The sequence below is a fragment of the Choloepus didactylus genome, chromosome 19 (assembly GCF_015220235.1).
Source record: "Choloepus didactylus isolate mChoDid1 chromosome 19, mChoDid1.pri, whole genome shotgun sequence".
Lineage (NCBI taxonomy): Eukaryota > Metazoa > Chordata > Mammalia > Pilosa > Megalonychidae > Choloepus > Choloepus didactylus.
Window position 1 is genome coordinate 51,071,402 of NC_051325.1, and position 15,500 is coordinate 51,086,901.

The following is a 15,500-nucleotide window of genomic DNA, read 5'->3' on the forward strand; positions in this document are numbered from 1 at the left end:
AGAACAGAATGGGTACAGACCAAACCCAAATCCTGTTGGACAAGGCATTAGACCTCCTGCTGCTGGATGTAGCAATTCAGTAGGTGGCATGAGCATGTCGCCACACCAAGGCTTACAGATGCTGAGCAGCAGGACCTATGGCTTGGCAGACCCCAGCACCCCAGGGCAGATGAGTGGGGCTAGGTATGGGGGTTCCGGTAACATAACTTCCATGAACCCTGTGCCAGGCATGCAGTCACCATCTTCCTACCAGAGCAACAACTATGGTCTCAACATGAGTAGCCCCCCACAGGGGAGTCCTGGTCTTGTCTCCAACCAGCAGAGCATCATGATTTCTCCTCGTAATCGTGGGAGTCCAAAGATGGCTTCTCATCAGTTTTCCCCTGTTACAGGTATTCATGTTGGCATTTCCTTTTCTTTATTTTTTCCTTTTAAGTAATTATTCTTTCTTCTCTATCCCACTATAATTCTTATAACTCTTGCCCATTTTATAATAGAAACTATGAGGAATTAAGTGGTTATTTGTTATAGCATATGCTGGTCTAACCTTTTCGCATAATTTTCCTCCAAATGCAGGTGTGCACTCTCCCCTGGGATCTTCTGGCAATACTGGGAGTCACAGCTTTTCCAGTAGCTCTCTCAGTGCCCTTCAAGCTATCAGTGAGGGTGTTGGCACTTCTCTTTTATCTACTCTCTCTTCACCAGGCCCCAAATTGGATAATTCTCCCAATATGAATGTAATACAACCAATTAAAGTGAGCAATCAGGATTCCAAGAGTCCCCTCGGTTTGTATTGTGACCAGAATCCAGTGGAAAGTTCAATGTGTCAGTCAAATAGCAGGGATCACCTCAGTGACAAAGACAGTAAAGAGAGCAATGTAGAAGGGTCAGAGAATCAAAGAGGTCCTCTGGAAAGTAAAGGTCATAAAAAATTACTGCAATTACTTACCTGTTCTTCTGATGATCGGGGTCATTCCTCCTTGACCAACTCCCCCCTGGATTCAAGTTGTAAAGACTCTTCCATTAGTGTCACCAGCCCCTCTGGTGTCTCCTCTTCTACATCTGGAGGAGTGTCTTCCACATCCAATATACATGGCTCGTTGTTGCAAGAGAAGCACCGGATTTTGCACAAATTGCTGCAGAATGGGAATTCGCCAGCTGAAGTAGCCAAAATTACAGCAGAAGCCACTGGGAAAGATACAAGTAGTACAGCATCTTGTGGAGAAGGAAATGTCAAGCAGGAGCAGCTCAGTCCTAAGAAGAAAGAAAATAATGCACTTCTTAGATACCTGTTGGATAGGGATGATCCTAGTGATACACTCTCTAAAGAGTTACAGCCCAAAGTGGAAGGAGTGGATAATAAAATGAGCCAGTGCAGCAGCTCCACCGTTCCTAGCTCATGTCAAGAAAAAGACTCTAAAATCAAGACAGAAACAAATGAAGAGGTAATTTGTTTTCTGTGTGTTCCAGCTTAGTCACTGTGTTTCATCTTTGCACTTGTGTTAGAAAGATAGTGTATACAAAATCTTATCTTCTATTTTAGATTTATTTAATAGATGTTAATCTTGTGTTCATTTCTTGGTAACTCATTTGGACATTAGTTAAGTGTATTATGATGCAATGAAAAATATCAGATGTGTTGTATATTAAAATGTGACAGACTCTTTAGTAGCCAGTTTGAAAGTTTTCATATGAGGTGTTTTTTTGTTAGAATGAGCAAAATGTTGTGTTAAGGGTATGGTAGAAGTATATGGGAAAATAAAATTTTATTAAGCAATGAATTTTGATTTTTACCTAAAAAAAAAAAAAATCGAAAACATGTACATGTTCACATTCTGTATAAGCATTTCCCAAACTCTGCTTGGGGAACTCTGTTCCAGGAGATGTTAATATGCACTTGAGCATGTTAAAGGCTTGGAGAAGCCTTACACTTAGGATTACTGTTTTAACTTTGTTTAATCCAGGAAGCAAACCTGTAATAATCCTGTTGAATATCAGCTTGTTGTTTTATGTTTGCACCTCCAAATCTAGTGCTTTATCTTAGTAGTTTAAACTGTTCTTACCATCAAGGCGAAAGATTAGGAGTAGGGATCAAAATAAGTCAGCCTTTAAGATGGGCATTGTCATTTCAGGTAATTCTTGTGTTTTATTTGTTCCCATTTCATATATTTTCTTTTGATGAATATGCTTATACCTATATGTCTAATAATGTATACAGATTAATTTTTAAAAAATTATTTTTAGGGATCTGGAGACTTGGATAATCTAGATGCTATTCTTGGTGATCTGACTAGTTCTGACTTTTACAATAATTCTGTATCCACAAATGGCAGTAATCTGGGAACCAAGCAACAAATGTTTCAAGGAACTAATTCTCTGGGTAAGAAAGAACTAGGTTTTATTCTTGTTTGCTTTCATATTTTTTTGAACACTTGTATGCAGTCTTAAACTGATACCAGGATCCAAATAGCATATATAACTTAAAAGGCACTGCCTTTCAATTTCTTATACTATTTTATAATGTGTGTATTTTTAAAAAACTTCTTGAATAGTTTCCTGTGTGTGTGTGTGTGTGTGTATGTATGTGTGTGTGTTTTTTTTCCCCTTTTCCTTTCCATTTCCTAATTCTAATTTATATGATGCCAGTAATTGTGGCCCTTATAGGAAAATGTTCATCTTTGGCTATTTCAGATGAGTACTAGGTGCTAGGCCACAGAGAATTGGATTTAAAAAAAAAAAAAAAAAAAAGACAACCGAAACTCTATATTACAACATGTCCTTTGATACTTATAGAATTCTACAGTTTAACCATTAGACTTTTCCTCTTTGATGTTTGCTGGTCCTTACACAACCTCTCTTCTATTGCTATATGTTTGTTTATTCATCAGTTTAACAAGGTTATATTGTATGTAATTAATTGAAAAAAAGAATAACAGCCAGAGTGATGGTTATTCATTTTCACTGACAATATTCCTAAACTAAAAGGCACAGTCAGATCAATTAAATAGATCCGATAATGAAAAAGGAAAAAATAATGTTAGAAGGAAATTGTACATTTCATTCCTTGTTTGGTAAGAAGATGACTTCTCTGGTTACATTTCATTGTAAAATTTTAAACAGAGAAGTCTTTAATTAGTATGCACGTGGAAGAACCTCCAGTAGTTTGAAACATTGGTAGACTTCAATACTAAGTGATGCAGAATTTGAGTTACTGTGGCAGGCTACAGAGCAGTGCCCAATACTTCACCAAAACTGAGACTTTTGTTTCTTTATTTGGAATAAGAGGCATTTTTTTTTTTCTTTCCTCTTAGTGTTTGTTTTGTAAAGGAAGACAATGTTTTTGTAAGAAAGGCATTCTTAAGTGGGTGGTTGATGGTGGTATTTTTGTCTTGTACCTAATTATTTATGTATTGAATCATCAGGGGATATTTATTTATTGTACTTGTATGTTTTCAACAGGTTTGAGAAGTCCACAGTCTGTGCAGTCCATTCGTCCTCCATATAACCGAGCAGTATCTTTAGATAGCCCTGTTTCTGTTGCCTCCAGCCCTCCAGTGAAGAATATCGGTGCTTTTCCCATGTTACCAAAGCAACCCATGTTGGGTGGGAATTCAAGAATGATGGATGGTCAGGAAAATTATGGCTCAAATATGGGTATGTTATTTCTAATTTAAAATTTTCTTTTGGGAAATACAAATGTCAAATACTTAAAGCCATTTAAATAATTGAGATTAAGTAATAGATTTTTGAATAACATTAGCATAATGTTTCTTTCATGAGTACCCTTCATTTAGTTTATGTCTTGGTTATTTACACCCTCAAGGAGGCTTTTGGTCTAACAGATTTTCTAACTTGTAGTTAATATATGAGAATGGTCTTCATAGTTGGACAGCCTCTTCTTAGGATGACAGAGCACTGTTTTGTCAGCGCTGATGTTGTGTACAATAGCTGTGCCTCTATGAGATAAGAAGTTTTCCATTATAATATGGAAAAGATCTAATAATTTCTATTTGTTTAGGTGGGCCAAACAGAAGTGTGACTGTGAATCAGACTCCTTCCTCTGGAGACTGGGGCTTACCAAACTCAAAGGCCAGCAGACTGGAACCTATGAGTGCAAACTCCATGGGAAGACCAGGAGCGGATTATAATGCTGCTTTACCCAGACCTGCGATGAGCAGCTCTATGCCTCCCTTGCCTATTCGGTCCAATAGCATACCAGGTGCAAGACCAGTGTTGCAACAGCAGCAACAGATGCTTCAAATGAGTAAGCGTCCCTTTTTAAAAAAAGAAAATTAGGTGTTTTGGAGTGTTTTTTTTTTATCATGGGCATATTTAAAATTTATACGTTCTTTTTCTTCCCCCAGGACCTGGTGAAATTCCCATGGGAATGGGGGTCAATACTTATGGCCAAGCAGCACCATCTAACCAACCAGGTTCCTGGCCAGATGGCATGTTGTCTATGGAGCAGAGCCCTCATGGGACTCAGAATAGGTGGGGCTTTATTATGTGACTCTGGAAAATGTTACTATCAGACTACCTAGAAGAGTGTTAGAGCACAGGAACAAAACTGAAAGGGAAGGAGAAAAACTCTGTAATTGAGGTACTCAGTTGCTATCTGGGCATTTTTCAGATGGTTGTAGGTAGAAAGGAGTCTGAGGCAGCAAGAGGAGAGAGGGAGAGAGGACGGAGACAGAACTGTAGCTGTCAGGACCATATAGTGGTTGAGAGCCTCTCTGTGAGATGATTGTGTCTCATAGTGATAATACCAGAAGGAGGGGGATACATTAGCCTCAGTTTTAGAATATAGGAACATGTTCCCAGTCATATAAATGGTGTTTAGAGGGTAAGCCTTTGTTTTCTGGAAATTTCATTTCTATGATTGGATAATTCCTTTTGTATAATTATTTAAAACATTTCAGGGGTCATGATGAAAGTGAAATAAAAGCATCCTGTTTTATTTTTTATTTGGGTTAAGATGAATCTGTATTTCATTTTATTTAGCTTGGTCAGCAGCTTATTTGTGTGAAAGAAGCCACTTGTCAATGTCAAATCTAACCCAAATTCTACAATAAAAGGCAGAGAAAGAGTAAATTATCTATTGAGTAACCAGCAGTACAATTACATGAGTTTATTAACTTTGGTGGTTCTTTACTCAACAGAGAACTAATGGTTTCTAGTTTATAGAACGTTTGTGAGGCTAGGGATGCATTTCTAGCTCCATACCCTTTTATGTGTTGGAGAACTGTGGCACCTTGGTGTGGGTGTGGGTGTGTGGAGTCTTGTACTTGTTGACTCAGGAGCTCTGTACGCCGAGAATGACAAAAAGTTATTTTGGCAGCTCCGCAGGTGATTGATAGTTCAACCTTTCTGTCCTTTCTTCTGTTCTTTTGTTGATTTCCCCAAATTTTGAGTAATGTTGCTATTACTACCTCTATTCTTATAGGGTCTTGAAACAGCTCACACATGCATGCATACACACACACACACGCACACACCCCAGTATTCCCCAGATTCCCTGGTTCTGGTAAATACATTTTGTGGTCAGAGATGGTCTGGTGAAGTTTTAAAATTATGAGTCTTAAATGTAAATTCATGCCATTTGCTGTTTTCTTCTCTACTGCTTAATTATTTTATTATTTGTATTAATACTTCTATTTGGAGTATTGAGTTATTGTACATTAAAAATATTGTTCCTGATTACTGTTTTATTTTATATTTTAAAGAGAAACAGCATTGAAATTGATCACAGCTCTCTTTTTTAGGCCACTTCTTAGAAATTCACTGGATGATCTCCTTGGGCCACCTTCTAACATAGAAGGCCAGAGTGATGAACGAGCATTGTTGGATCAGCTGCACACTCTCCTGAGCAACACAGATGCCACAGGCCTGGAAGAAATTGACAGAGCTTTGGGCATCCCTGAGCTTGTAAATCAAGTAAGTAGCGTTAATGTGGAAGTAGAATTGTGTGTGTGCAAGTGTATGTGTACATGTATGTGGCTCTGTCCTGTTGTGTTACATCACTAAATTCATGGATACTAGCACTGAAAATAGAAAATATACTTTATAATTGTGATATCACTTCAGGCAACCTACTGTTTTGTAAAGATGTCAAATTTTAGGCAATTAGAAATGATCCAATGAAGCTTATATACAGGTTTTATTAATGCCACCTTTTACTTATGGTTGTTAAGACTTCTCCTTTTTATACCTGCCTTTTTCTTCTGCCTAACTAACCAATGTATACTCTGGGGAGACGAACTTATTTTTATGCTAGTTTAAATAAAACTCATTTACAGTAGTAAATCTGTGACTATCCCAGCATTTCCCATTCTCAATTAGATACCTGGCCTTAAGAAAATATGCCATTCACAAATCTGTATTTTTGAAATAAATACATTTTGGAGTAGCTTTTTTATTTAAAAGGGTGTGTGTATACTGTAGGTCTGTGCATTCAAAGAGAAACGAGCTCCTCGGGATTCTTACTCTTTGTTGAGGAGACAAACAATACAGTGAAGAAATTACAATATAATGTGGCAAACCCTGTCACAGAACTTTTTTTTTTTTAATTCAGTTTTATTGAGATATATTCATGTATCATATAATCATCCATGGTGTAAAATCAGCTGTTCACAGTATCATTATATAGTTGTGCATTCATCACCCCAATCTGTTTTTTTTTAATATTCATTTTATTGAGATATATTCACATACCATGCAGTCATACAAAACAAATCGTACATTCAGTTGTTCACAGTGCCATTACATAGTTGTACGTTCATCACCAAAATCAATCCCTGACACCTTCATTACCACATACACAAATAACAAGAATAATAATTAAAGTGGAAAAGAGCAATTAAAGTAAAAAAGAACACTGGGTGCCTTTGTTTGTTTGTTTGTTTGTTTCCTTCCCCTATTTTTCTACTCATCCATCCATAAACTAGACAAAGGGGAGTATGTCCTTAAGGGCTTTCCCAATCCCATTGTCACCCCTCATAAGCTACACATTTTTATACAATTGTCTTCAAAATTCATGGGTTCTGGGTTGTAGTTTGATAGTTTCAGGTATCCACCACCAGCTACCCCAATTCATTAGAACCTAAAAAGGGTTGTCTGTGTTGTGCGTAAGAGTGCCCACCAGAGTGACCTCTCGGCTCCTTTTGGAATCTCTCTGCCACTGAAGTTTATTTCATTTCCATTCATATACCCCTTTTGGTCAAGAAGATGTTCTTCATCCCACGATGCCGGGTTTGCATTCCTCCCCGGGAACGATATTCCACATTGCCAGGGAGATGCACTCCCCTGGGTGTCAGATCCCACATAGGGGGGAGGGCAGTGATTTCACCTTTCAAGTTGGCTTAGCTAGAGAGAGAGGGCCACATCTGAGCAACAAAGAGGCATTCGGGAGGAGACTCTTAGGCACAATTATAGGGAGGCCTAGCCTCTCCTTTGCAGCAACAGTCTTCCCATGGGCAAATCCTGTGGTAGAGGGCTCAACCCATCAAACCACCAGTCCCCTATGTCTGTGGGCATGTTACCAACCATCGAGGTGGGGCAGGCCAATACCCCTGCATTCTCCACCAGCTCCTGAAGGGGGCTCTGCATATTTTTTTCCTTGTTTTTTTTTTTTTTAAAACCTTTTTTTTAAAATCAACTGTGAAAAATAAAAAAAAATTAAAAAAACATACAATAAAAGAACATTTCAAAGAGACCATAACAAGGGAGTAAGAAAAAGACAACTAACCTAAGCTAACTACTTTACCTCCAACATGTTCCTACTCTACCCCAAGAAAGTAACCTAATATAGCAACATTTCTGTGAACTTGTTCCTACTATACCCATCAGAAATTAACAGACCATAGTCATTCCTGGGCATTCCCAGAACGTTAAATTTAGCCACGATAGCTTATCTGTTCTTATTGGATTATCGTTCCCCCTTCCTTAATTACTCTCTAATGCTAGTTCCCCTACATTCTACATTCTAAACCATGTGTTTTACATTTTTCAAGTTCACATTAGTGGTAGCATATAATATTTGTCTTTTTGTGCCTGGCTTCTTTCACTCAGCATTATGTCTTCAAGGTTCATCCATGTTGTCACATGTTTCATGACATCGTTCCTTCTTACTGCTGTGTAGTATTCCACTGTGTGTGTATACTACATTTAATTTATCCACTCATCTGTTGAAGGACATTTGGGTTGTTTCTGTCTCTTGGCAATTGTGAATAATGCTGCTATGAACATTGGCATGCAGATACCTGTTCGTGTCACTGCTTTCCGATCTCCCGGGTATATACCGAGAAGTGCAGTCGCTGGATCGAATGGTAACTCTATATCTAGTTTTCTAAGGAACTGCCAGACTGACTTCCAGAGTGGCTGAACCATTATACAGTTCCACCAACAATGAATAAGAGTTTCAATTTCTCCACATCCCCTCCAGCATTTGCAGTTTCCTGTTTGTTTAATGGCAGCCATTCTAATTGGTGTGAGATGGTATCTCATTGTGGTCTTAATTTGCATCTCTCTAATAGCTAGTGAAGCTGAACATTTTTTCATGTATTTCTTGGCCATTTGTGTTTCCTCTTCAGAGAACTGTCTTTTCATATCTTTTGCCCGTTTTATAATTGGGCTGTCTGAACTATCGTCATTGAGTTGTTGGATTTCTTTATATATGCAAGAGATCAGTCTTTTGTCAGATACATGGTTTCCAAAAATTTTTTCCCATTGAGTTGGCTGCCTCTTTACCTTTTTGACAAATTCCTTTGAGGTACAGAAACTTCTAAGCTTGAGGAGTTCCCATTTATCTATTTTTTCTTTTGTTGCTTGTGCTTTGGGTGTAAAGTCTAGGAAGTGGCCGCCTAATACAAGGCCTTGAAGATGTTTTCCTACATTATCTTCTAGGAGTTTTATGGTACTTTCTTTTATATTGAGATCTTTCGTCCATTTTGAGTTAATTTTTGTGTAGGGTGTGAGGTAGGGGTCTGTTCTAGTTTGTTAATGCTGCAGAATGCAAAACACCAGAGATGTATTGGCTTTTATAAAAAGGGGGTTTATTTGGCTACATGGTTACAGTCTTAAGGCCATAAAGTGTCCAAGGTAACACATCAGTAATCGGGTACCTTCACTGGAGGATGGCCAATGGTGTCCGGAAAACCTCTGTTAGCTGAGAAGGCACGTGGCTGGCATCTGCTCCAAAGTTCTGGTTTCAAAATGGCTTTCTCCCAGGACGTTCCTCTCTGGCAAGCTTGCTCCTCTTCAAAATGTCACTCACAGCTGCACTGAGTTCCTTCTGTTATGTCAACTCATTTATATGGCTCCACTGATCAACTTAAACCCACCCTGGATGGGTGGAGCAACACCTCCATGGAAATTATCCAATCACAGTCATCACCCACAGCTGGGTGGGGTGTATTCCAAAGAAACACTCAAAGAATTACAATCTGATCAACCCTGATAACGTCTGCCCATACAAGACTACATCAAAGATCAAAGACTACATCAAAGATAATGGTGTTTGGGGGACATAATACATTCAAACTGGCACAGGGTCCTCTTTCATTCTTTTAGATATGGATATCCAACTCTCCCAGCCCCATTTGTTGAAAAGACCATTATGACCCAGTTCAGTTACTTTGGGGGCCTTGTCAAAGATCAGTTGGCCATAGATCTGGTGGTCTATCTCCGAATTCTCAATTCGATTCCATTGATCTGTATGTCTATCTTTGTGCCAGTACCATGCTGTTTTGACAACTGTGGCTTTATAATAAGCTTCAAAGTCAGGGAGTGTAAGTCCTCCCACTTCGTTTTTCTTTTTTAGAGTGTCTTTAGCAATTCGAGGCATCTTCCCTTTCCAAATAAATTTGATAACTAGCTTTTCCAAGTCTGCAAAGTAGGTTGTTGGAATTTTGATTGGGATTGCATTGAATCTGTAGATGAGTTTGGGTAGAATTGACATCTTAATGACATTTAGCCTTCGTATCCGTGAACATGGAATATTTTTCCATCTTTTAAGGTCCCCTTCTATTTCTTTTAGTAGAGTTATGTAGTTTTCTTTGTATTAGGTCTTTTATATCTTTGGTTAAGTTTATTCCTAGGTACTTGATTTTTTTAGTTGCTATTGAAAATGGTATCTTTTTCTTGAGTGTCTCTTCATTTTGTTCATTTCTAGCATATAGAAACATTACTGACTTATGTGCATTAATCTTGTATCCCACTACTTTGCTAAATTTGTTTATTAGCTCTAGTAGCTGTATCGTCGATTTCTCAGGGTTTTCCAGATATAAGATCATATCATCTGCAAACAATGACAGTTTTACTTCTTCCTTTCCAATTTGGGTGCCTTTTATTTCTTTGTCTTGCCGGATTGCCCTGGCTAGCACTTCCAGCACAATGTTGAATAACAGTGGTGACAGCAGGCATCCTTGTCTTGTTCCTGATCTTAGAGGGAAGGCTTTCAGTCTCTCACCATTGAGTACTGTGCTGGCTGTGGGTTTTTCATTTATGCTCTTTATCATATTGAGGAAGTTTCCTTCAATTCCTACCTTTTGAAGTGTTTTTATCAAAAAGGGATGTTGGATTTTGTCTAATGCTTTTTCAGCATCTATTGAGATGATAATTTGATTTTTCCCTTTCAAATTGTTAATGTGTTGTAATACATTGGTTTTCTTACGTTGAACCATCCTTGCATGCCTGGAATGAACCCCACTTGGTCATGGTGTATGATTTTTTTAATGTGTCTTTGGATTCGATTTGCAAGTATTTTGTTGAGGTTTTTTGCATCTATATTCATTAGGGAGATTGGCCGGTAGTTTTCCTTTTTTGTAGCATCTTTGCCTGGTTTTGGTATTAGGTTGATTTTAGCTTCATAAAATGAGTTAGGTAGAGTTCCATTTTCTTTGATGTTTTGAAAGAGTTTAAGTAAGATTGGTGTCAGTTCTTTTTGGAAAGTTTGGTAGAATTCCCCTGTGAAGCCATCTGGCCCTGGGCATTTATTTGTGGGAAGCTTTTTAATGACTGATTGGATCTCTTTGCTTGTGATTGGTTGGTTGAGGTCTTCTGTTTCTTCTCTGGTCAGTCTAGGTTGTTCATATGTTTCCAGGAAATTGTCCATTTCCTCTACATTATCCGGTTTGTTGGCATACAGTTGTTCATAGTATCCTCTTATAATTTTTTTAATTTCTTCGGGATCTACAGTAATGTCACCTTTTTCATTCATTATTTTGTTTATATGGGTCTTCTCTCTTTTTGATTTTGTCAGTCTAGCTAGGGGCTTGTCAATCTTGTTGATCTTCTCAAAGAACCAACTTTTGGTGTTATTTGTCCTCTCTATTGTTTTTTTGTTCTCTATGTCATTTATTTCTGCTGTAATCCTTGTTATTTCTTTTCTTCTACTTGGTTTAGGATTGGTTTGCTGTTCATTTTCTAGCTTCTTCAGTTGATCCATTAGTTCTTTGATTTTGGCTCTTTCTTCCTTTTTGATGTATGCGTTTAGTGCTATAAATTTCCCCCTCAGTACCGCTTTTCCTGCATCCCATAGGTTTTGGTATGTTGTGTTCTCATTTTCGTTCGTCTCTATATATTTAGCAGTTTCTCTTGCTATTTCTTCTTTAAGCCACTGATTGTTTAGGAGTGTGTTGTTTAACCTCCAGGTATTTGTGAATTTTCTAAGTCTCTGATGGTTATTGACTTCTAATTGTATTCCACTGTGGTCAGAGAATGTGCTTTGAATAATTTCAATCTTTTTAAATTTATTGAGCGTTGTTTTATGTCCCAGCATATGATCTATTCTGGAGAAAGTTCCGTGAGCACTAGAGAAGAATGTGTATCCTGATGATTTGGGATGTATGTTCTTTATATGTCTGTTAAATCCAATTCATTTATCAGATTGTTTAGGTTTTCAGTTTCCTTATTGGTCTTCTGTCTGGTTGATCTATTGATAGGAGAGAGTGATGTGTTGAAGTCTCCCATAATTATTGTGGAAACATCAATTGCTTCCTTTAGTTTTGCCAGTATTTCTCTCATGTATTTTGTGGCACCTTGATTGGGTGCATAAACATTTATGATTGTTATTTCTTCTTGTTGAATTGCCCCTTTTATTAGTATGTAGTGGCCTTTTTTGTCTCTCAAAACATCCCTGCATTTAAAGTCTATTTTATCTGAGATTAATATTGCTGCACCTGCTTTCTTTTGGCTGTAGCTTGCATGAAATATTTTTTCCATCTTTCATTTTCAATTTCTTTGTGTCCCTGTGTCTAAGATGAGTCTCTTGTATGCAACATATTGATGGTTCATTTTTTTGATCCATTCTGTGAATCTATATCTTTTAATTGGGGAGTTTAATCCATTTACATTCAGCGTTATAACCATGAAGGCATTTCTTGAATCAGCCATCTTATCCTTTGGTTTATGTTTGTCATGTATATTTTTCCCTCTCTCTATTAATATCCTTTAATGTACCCATACTGAATCTCTTTAGTACTGAACCTTTCTCCATGTCTCTCTGTGCTTTCTTTGTTTCTCTGTCTGTAGGGCTCTCTTTAGTATCTCTAGTAGGGCAGGTCTCTTGTTAGCAAATTCTCTCAGCATTTCTTTGTCTGTGAAAAATTTAAGCTCTCCCTCAAATTTGAAGGAGAGCTTTGCTGGATAAAGTATTCTTTGTTGGAAACTTTTCTCACTCAGAATTTTAAATATATCGTGCCACTGCCTTCTTGCCTCCATGGTGGCTGCTGAGTAGTCACTACTTATTCTCATGCTGTTTCCTTTGTATGTGTTGAATTGCTTTTCTCTTGCTGCTTTGAGAACTTGCTCCTTCTCTTCCGTATTTGACAGTGTGATCAGAATATGTCTTGGAGTGGGTTTATTTGGATTTATTCTATTTGGAGTTCGCTGGGCATTTATGATTTGTGTATTTATGGTGTTTAGAAGATTTGGGAAGTTTTCCCCAACAATTTCTTTGAATACTCTTCCTAGACCTTTACCCTTTTCTTCCCCTTCTGGAACACCAATGAGTCTTACATTTGAACGTTTTATATTATCTATCATATCCCTGAGGTCTATTTCGATTTTTTTCCCGATTTTTTCTTTTGTGCTTTCATTTTCCGTTCCGTCATCTTCCAGGTCACTGATTCATTGTTCAACTTCCTCTCGTCTTGTACTATGAGTATCCAGAATCTTTTTAATTTGGTCAACAATTTCTTTAATTTCCATAAGATTATCTGTTTCTTTATTTAGTCTTGCAATGTCTTCTTTATGCACTTCTAGGGTCTTCTTGATGTCCTTTATATCCTGTGCCATGCTCTTCTTCATGTCCTTTATATCCCGTGCCATGGTCTCGTCGTTCATCTTTAGTTCTTTGATTAGTTGCTCTAGGTACTGTGTCTCCTCTGATTTTTTTAATTTGGGTGCTTGGGCTTGGGTTATCCATATTGTCTGTTTTTTTCATATGCTTTAAAATTTTCTGTTGTTTTTGGCCTCTTGGCATTTGCTTAACTTGATAGGGTTCTTTTAGGATTTGTAGACCAATTGAAATCCTTATCTCTAATTTGTCTGATCTACAGCTTCGTGGAGTATACCTTCTCTAACTAACCAGCAGGTGGCATCCACGAGCCACCTGTTCCCCTCAAACAGTTCTCCCCCGCTTTGCCTTTGTGGTGAGTTGGGGATTGAGGCCTGTGGGGTCCAATTGGTGTACCAAGATTGCGTGTGTAGTTGGTATTGCCCGCCCTGTGTATGGGACAGATGTCTGGGTGGTCAGGGAGGGGGGGTGGCTCTAACAATCAAATCTCCCTGGTGTTCCTGGAGTTTTAAAGCTGCTGCAATAGTCTAATCTTTCAGTTCAGTCCTGCCACAGTTTGTCTCTGCTACTGACCCACAAGTCCTTGGTATAGCTCCTGAGACTTGCGACCGGGTCCCTCTTCCAGGTCATGCACCCCCTGGTCCTCTGTTGAGGGATGATTGTGCTGTGTCACAGGTGAGTGCCGTCCCCCCAGGGCGGTTCTGGGCTGCAGGGCTGTGTAGGGAGGCTCCCAGTGTGCTGAGCGGACGCCCCCCTTTTCTTGGGAAGTTGTGGTGTTTGTGAATTTTCTCAGCCACTGGATTATTGCCTTTTGTCTCAGAGCTCTCTTAGTTCTGCTCTTGTCTTGACCTGCCCAAATTGCAAATTGCAAGTCTTTCAGGCTTTCTGTATTGGGCTTCTTGGAGTAATTGTTTTAGAAAAAGAGAAAAAAAAGGGCCCTCCTCGCAGATCTAATGGTTTATTAAAATGCTAAGAGACAAAGCAGTTAGGGCCATTAAGGAAAAGTCCAGGGGGCAGAGAGATCAGTTTTTCTTCGGATTTGCATATGAGCCTCAGGGCCTGATCTCTGCCCTTCCCCTTTCTGTGTTTACCAGAACTCCCAAAAGCCTCCACTTTTCTTTTTTGGCTTTTCTTGCTGTTTCTTGCTATCCCTATCTCCTCTCTGCTGGGCACGCTGCTCTCAGATTCTCTGGTGTCTGGTCTCAGTCTATCTGTGATTCGAATTTGGATCAGTAGAATGAGTTTCTGATAAGAGCTGCCACTGCAGTTCTCCCTCCTGGTTCCCAGTGCTGACGGTCCCTCCTCCCACGGGACTGAGCGTGGCAGGGAGGGGCGCAGGTCCCCTGGCCGCAAAAACTTACAGATTTCGCTGTTCTCAGCAGTTTGACGTGTTCATGAGTGTTGTATGAAGTGTGCCCAAAGTCAAATTGCTCTGCGGTGTCCAGTCCACACAGTTCCTGGCTTTCTACCTACTTTCCTGGAGGAGTAACTAAAACATACACCTCACTAATCTGCCATCTTGCCCCGCCCCTCTGCAGTCTGTTTTTTTTGAACATTTTCCTTATACCAGAAAAAGTAAAAATAAGAATAAAAAATAAAAGTAAAAGAGAACACCCAAATCACCCCCACCCTATTTTTTTTTTAATTCAGTTTTATTGAGAAATATTCGCATACCATACAGTCATCCATGGTGTACAATCAACTGTTCACAGTACCATCTTATAGTTGTGCATTCATCACCCTGATCTATTTTTTGAACATTTTCCTTACACCAGAAAGAATCAGAATCAGAATAAAAACAAAGAACAACAACAACAACAAAAAACCACACACTGATCACCCCCCCCCCACACATACACACCCTATTTTTCATCTAGGTTTTGTCACCATTTTTCTACTCATCCATCCATACACTGGATAAAGGGAGTGCGATCACAGGGTTTTCAGTCACACTGTCACCCATTGTAAGCTACACCGTTATACAATCGTCCTTAAGAGTCAAGGCTACTGGGTTGAAGTTTGGTAGTTTCAGGTATTTATTTCCAGCTATTCCAATATATTAAAACCTAAAAAGTGCTACCTATATAGTGCATAAGAATGTCCACCAGAGTGACCTCTCGACTCCATTTGAAATTTCTCAGCCACTGAAGCGCCATTTCGTTTCATTTCTCATCCCCCTTTTGGTCAAGAAGATGTTCTCAATCCC

At 38.7% G+C, this 15,500-nt stretch overlaps 1 protein-coding gene across 3 annotated transcripts in view; it reads left to right on the plus strand.

Annotated features, from left to right (window-relative positions):
* Nucleotides 1-15,500, plus strand: part of NCOA3 (nuclear receptor coactivator 3) — a 166,669-nt gene that overhangs the window by 122,069 nt on the left and 29,100 nt on the right. For all 3 annotated transcript variants that reach the window (XM_037811925.1, XM_037811927.1, XM_037811926.1), the window contains exons 11-17: nucleotides 1-392; nucleotides 577-1,445; nucleotides 2,245-2,380; nucleotides 3,460-3,654; nucleotides 4,019-4,264; nucleotides 4,365-4,491; nucleotides 5,763-5,934. In XM_037811925.1, the coding sequence (XP_037667853.1) occupies nucleotides 1-392; nucleotides 577-1,445; nucleotides 2,245-2,380; nucleotides 3,460-3,654; nucleotides 4,019-4,264; nucleotides 4,365-4,491; nucleotides 5,763-5,934 (2,137 nt within the window). The remainder of the gene's footprint in view (nucleotides 393-576; nucleotides 1,446-2,244; nucleotides 2,381-3,459; nucleotides 3,655-4,018; nucleotides 4,265-4,364; nucleotides 4,492-5,762; nucleotides 5,935-15,500) is intronic.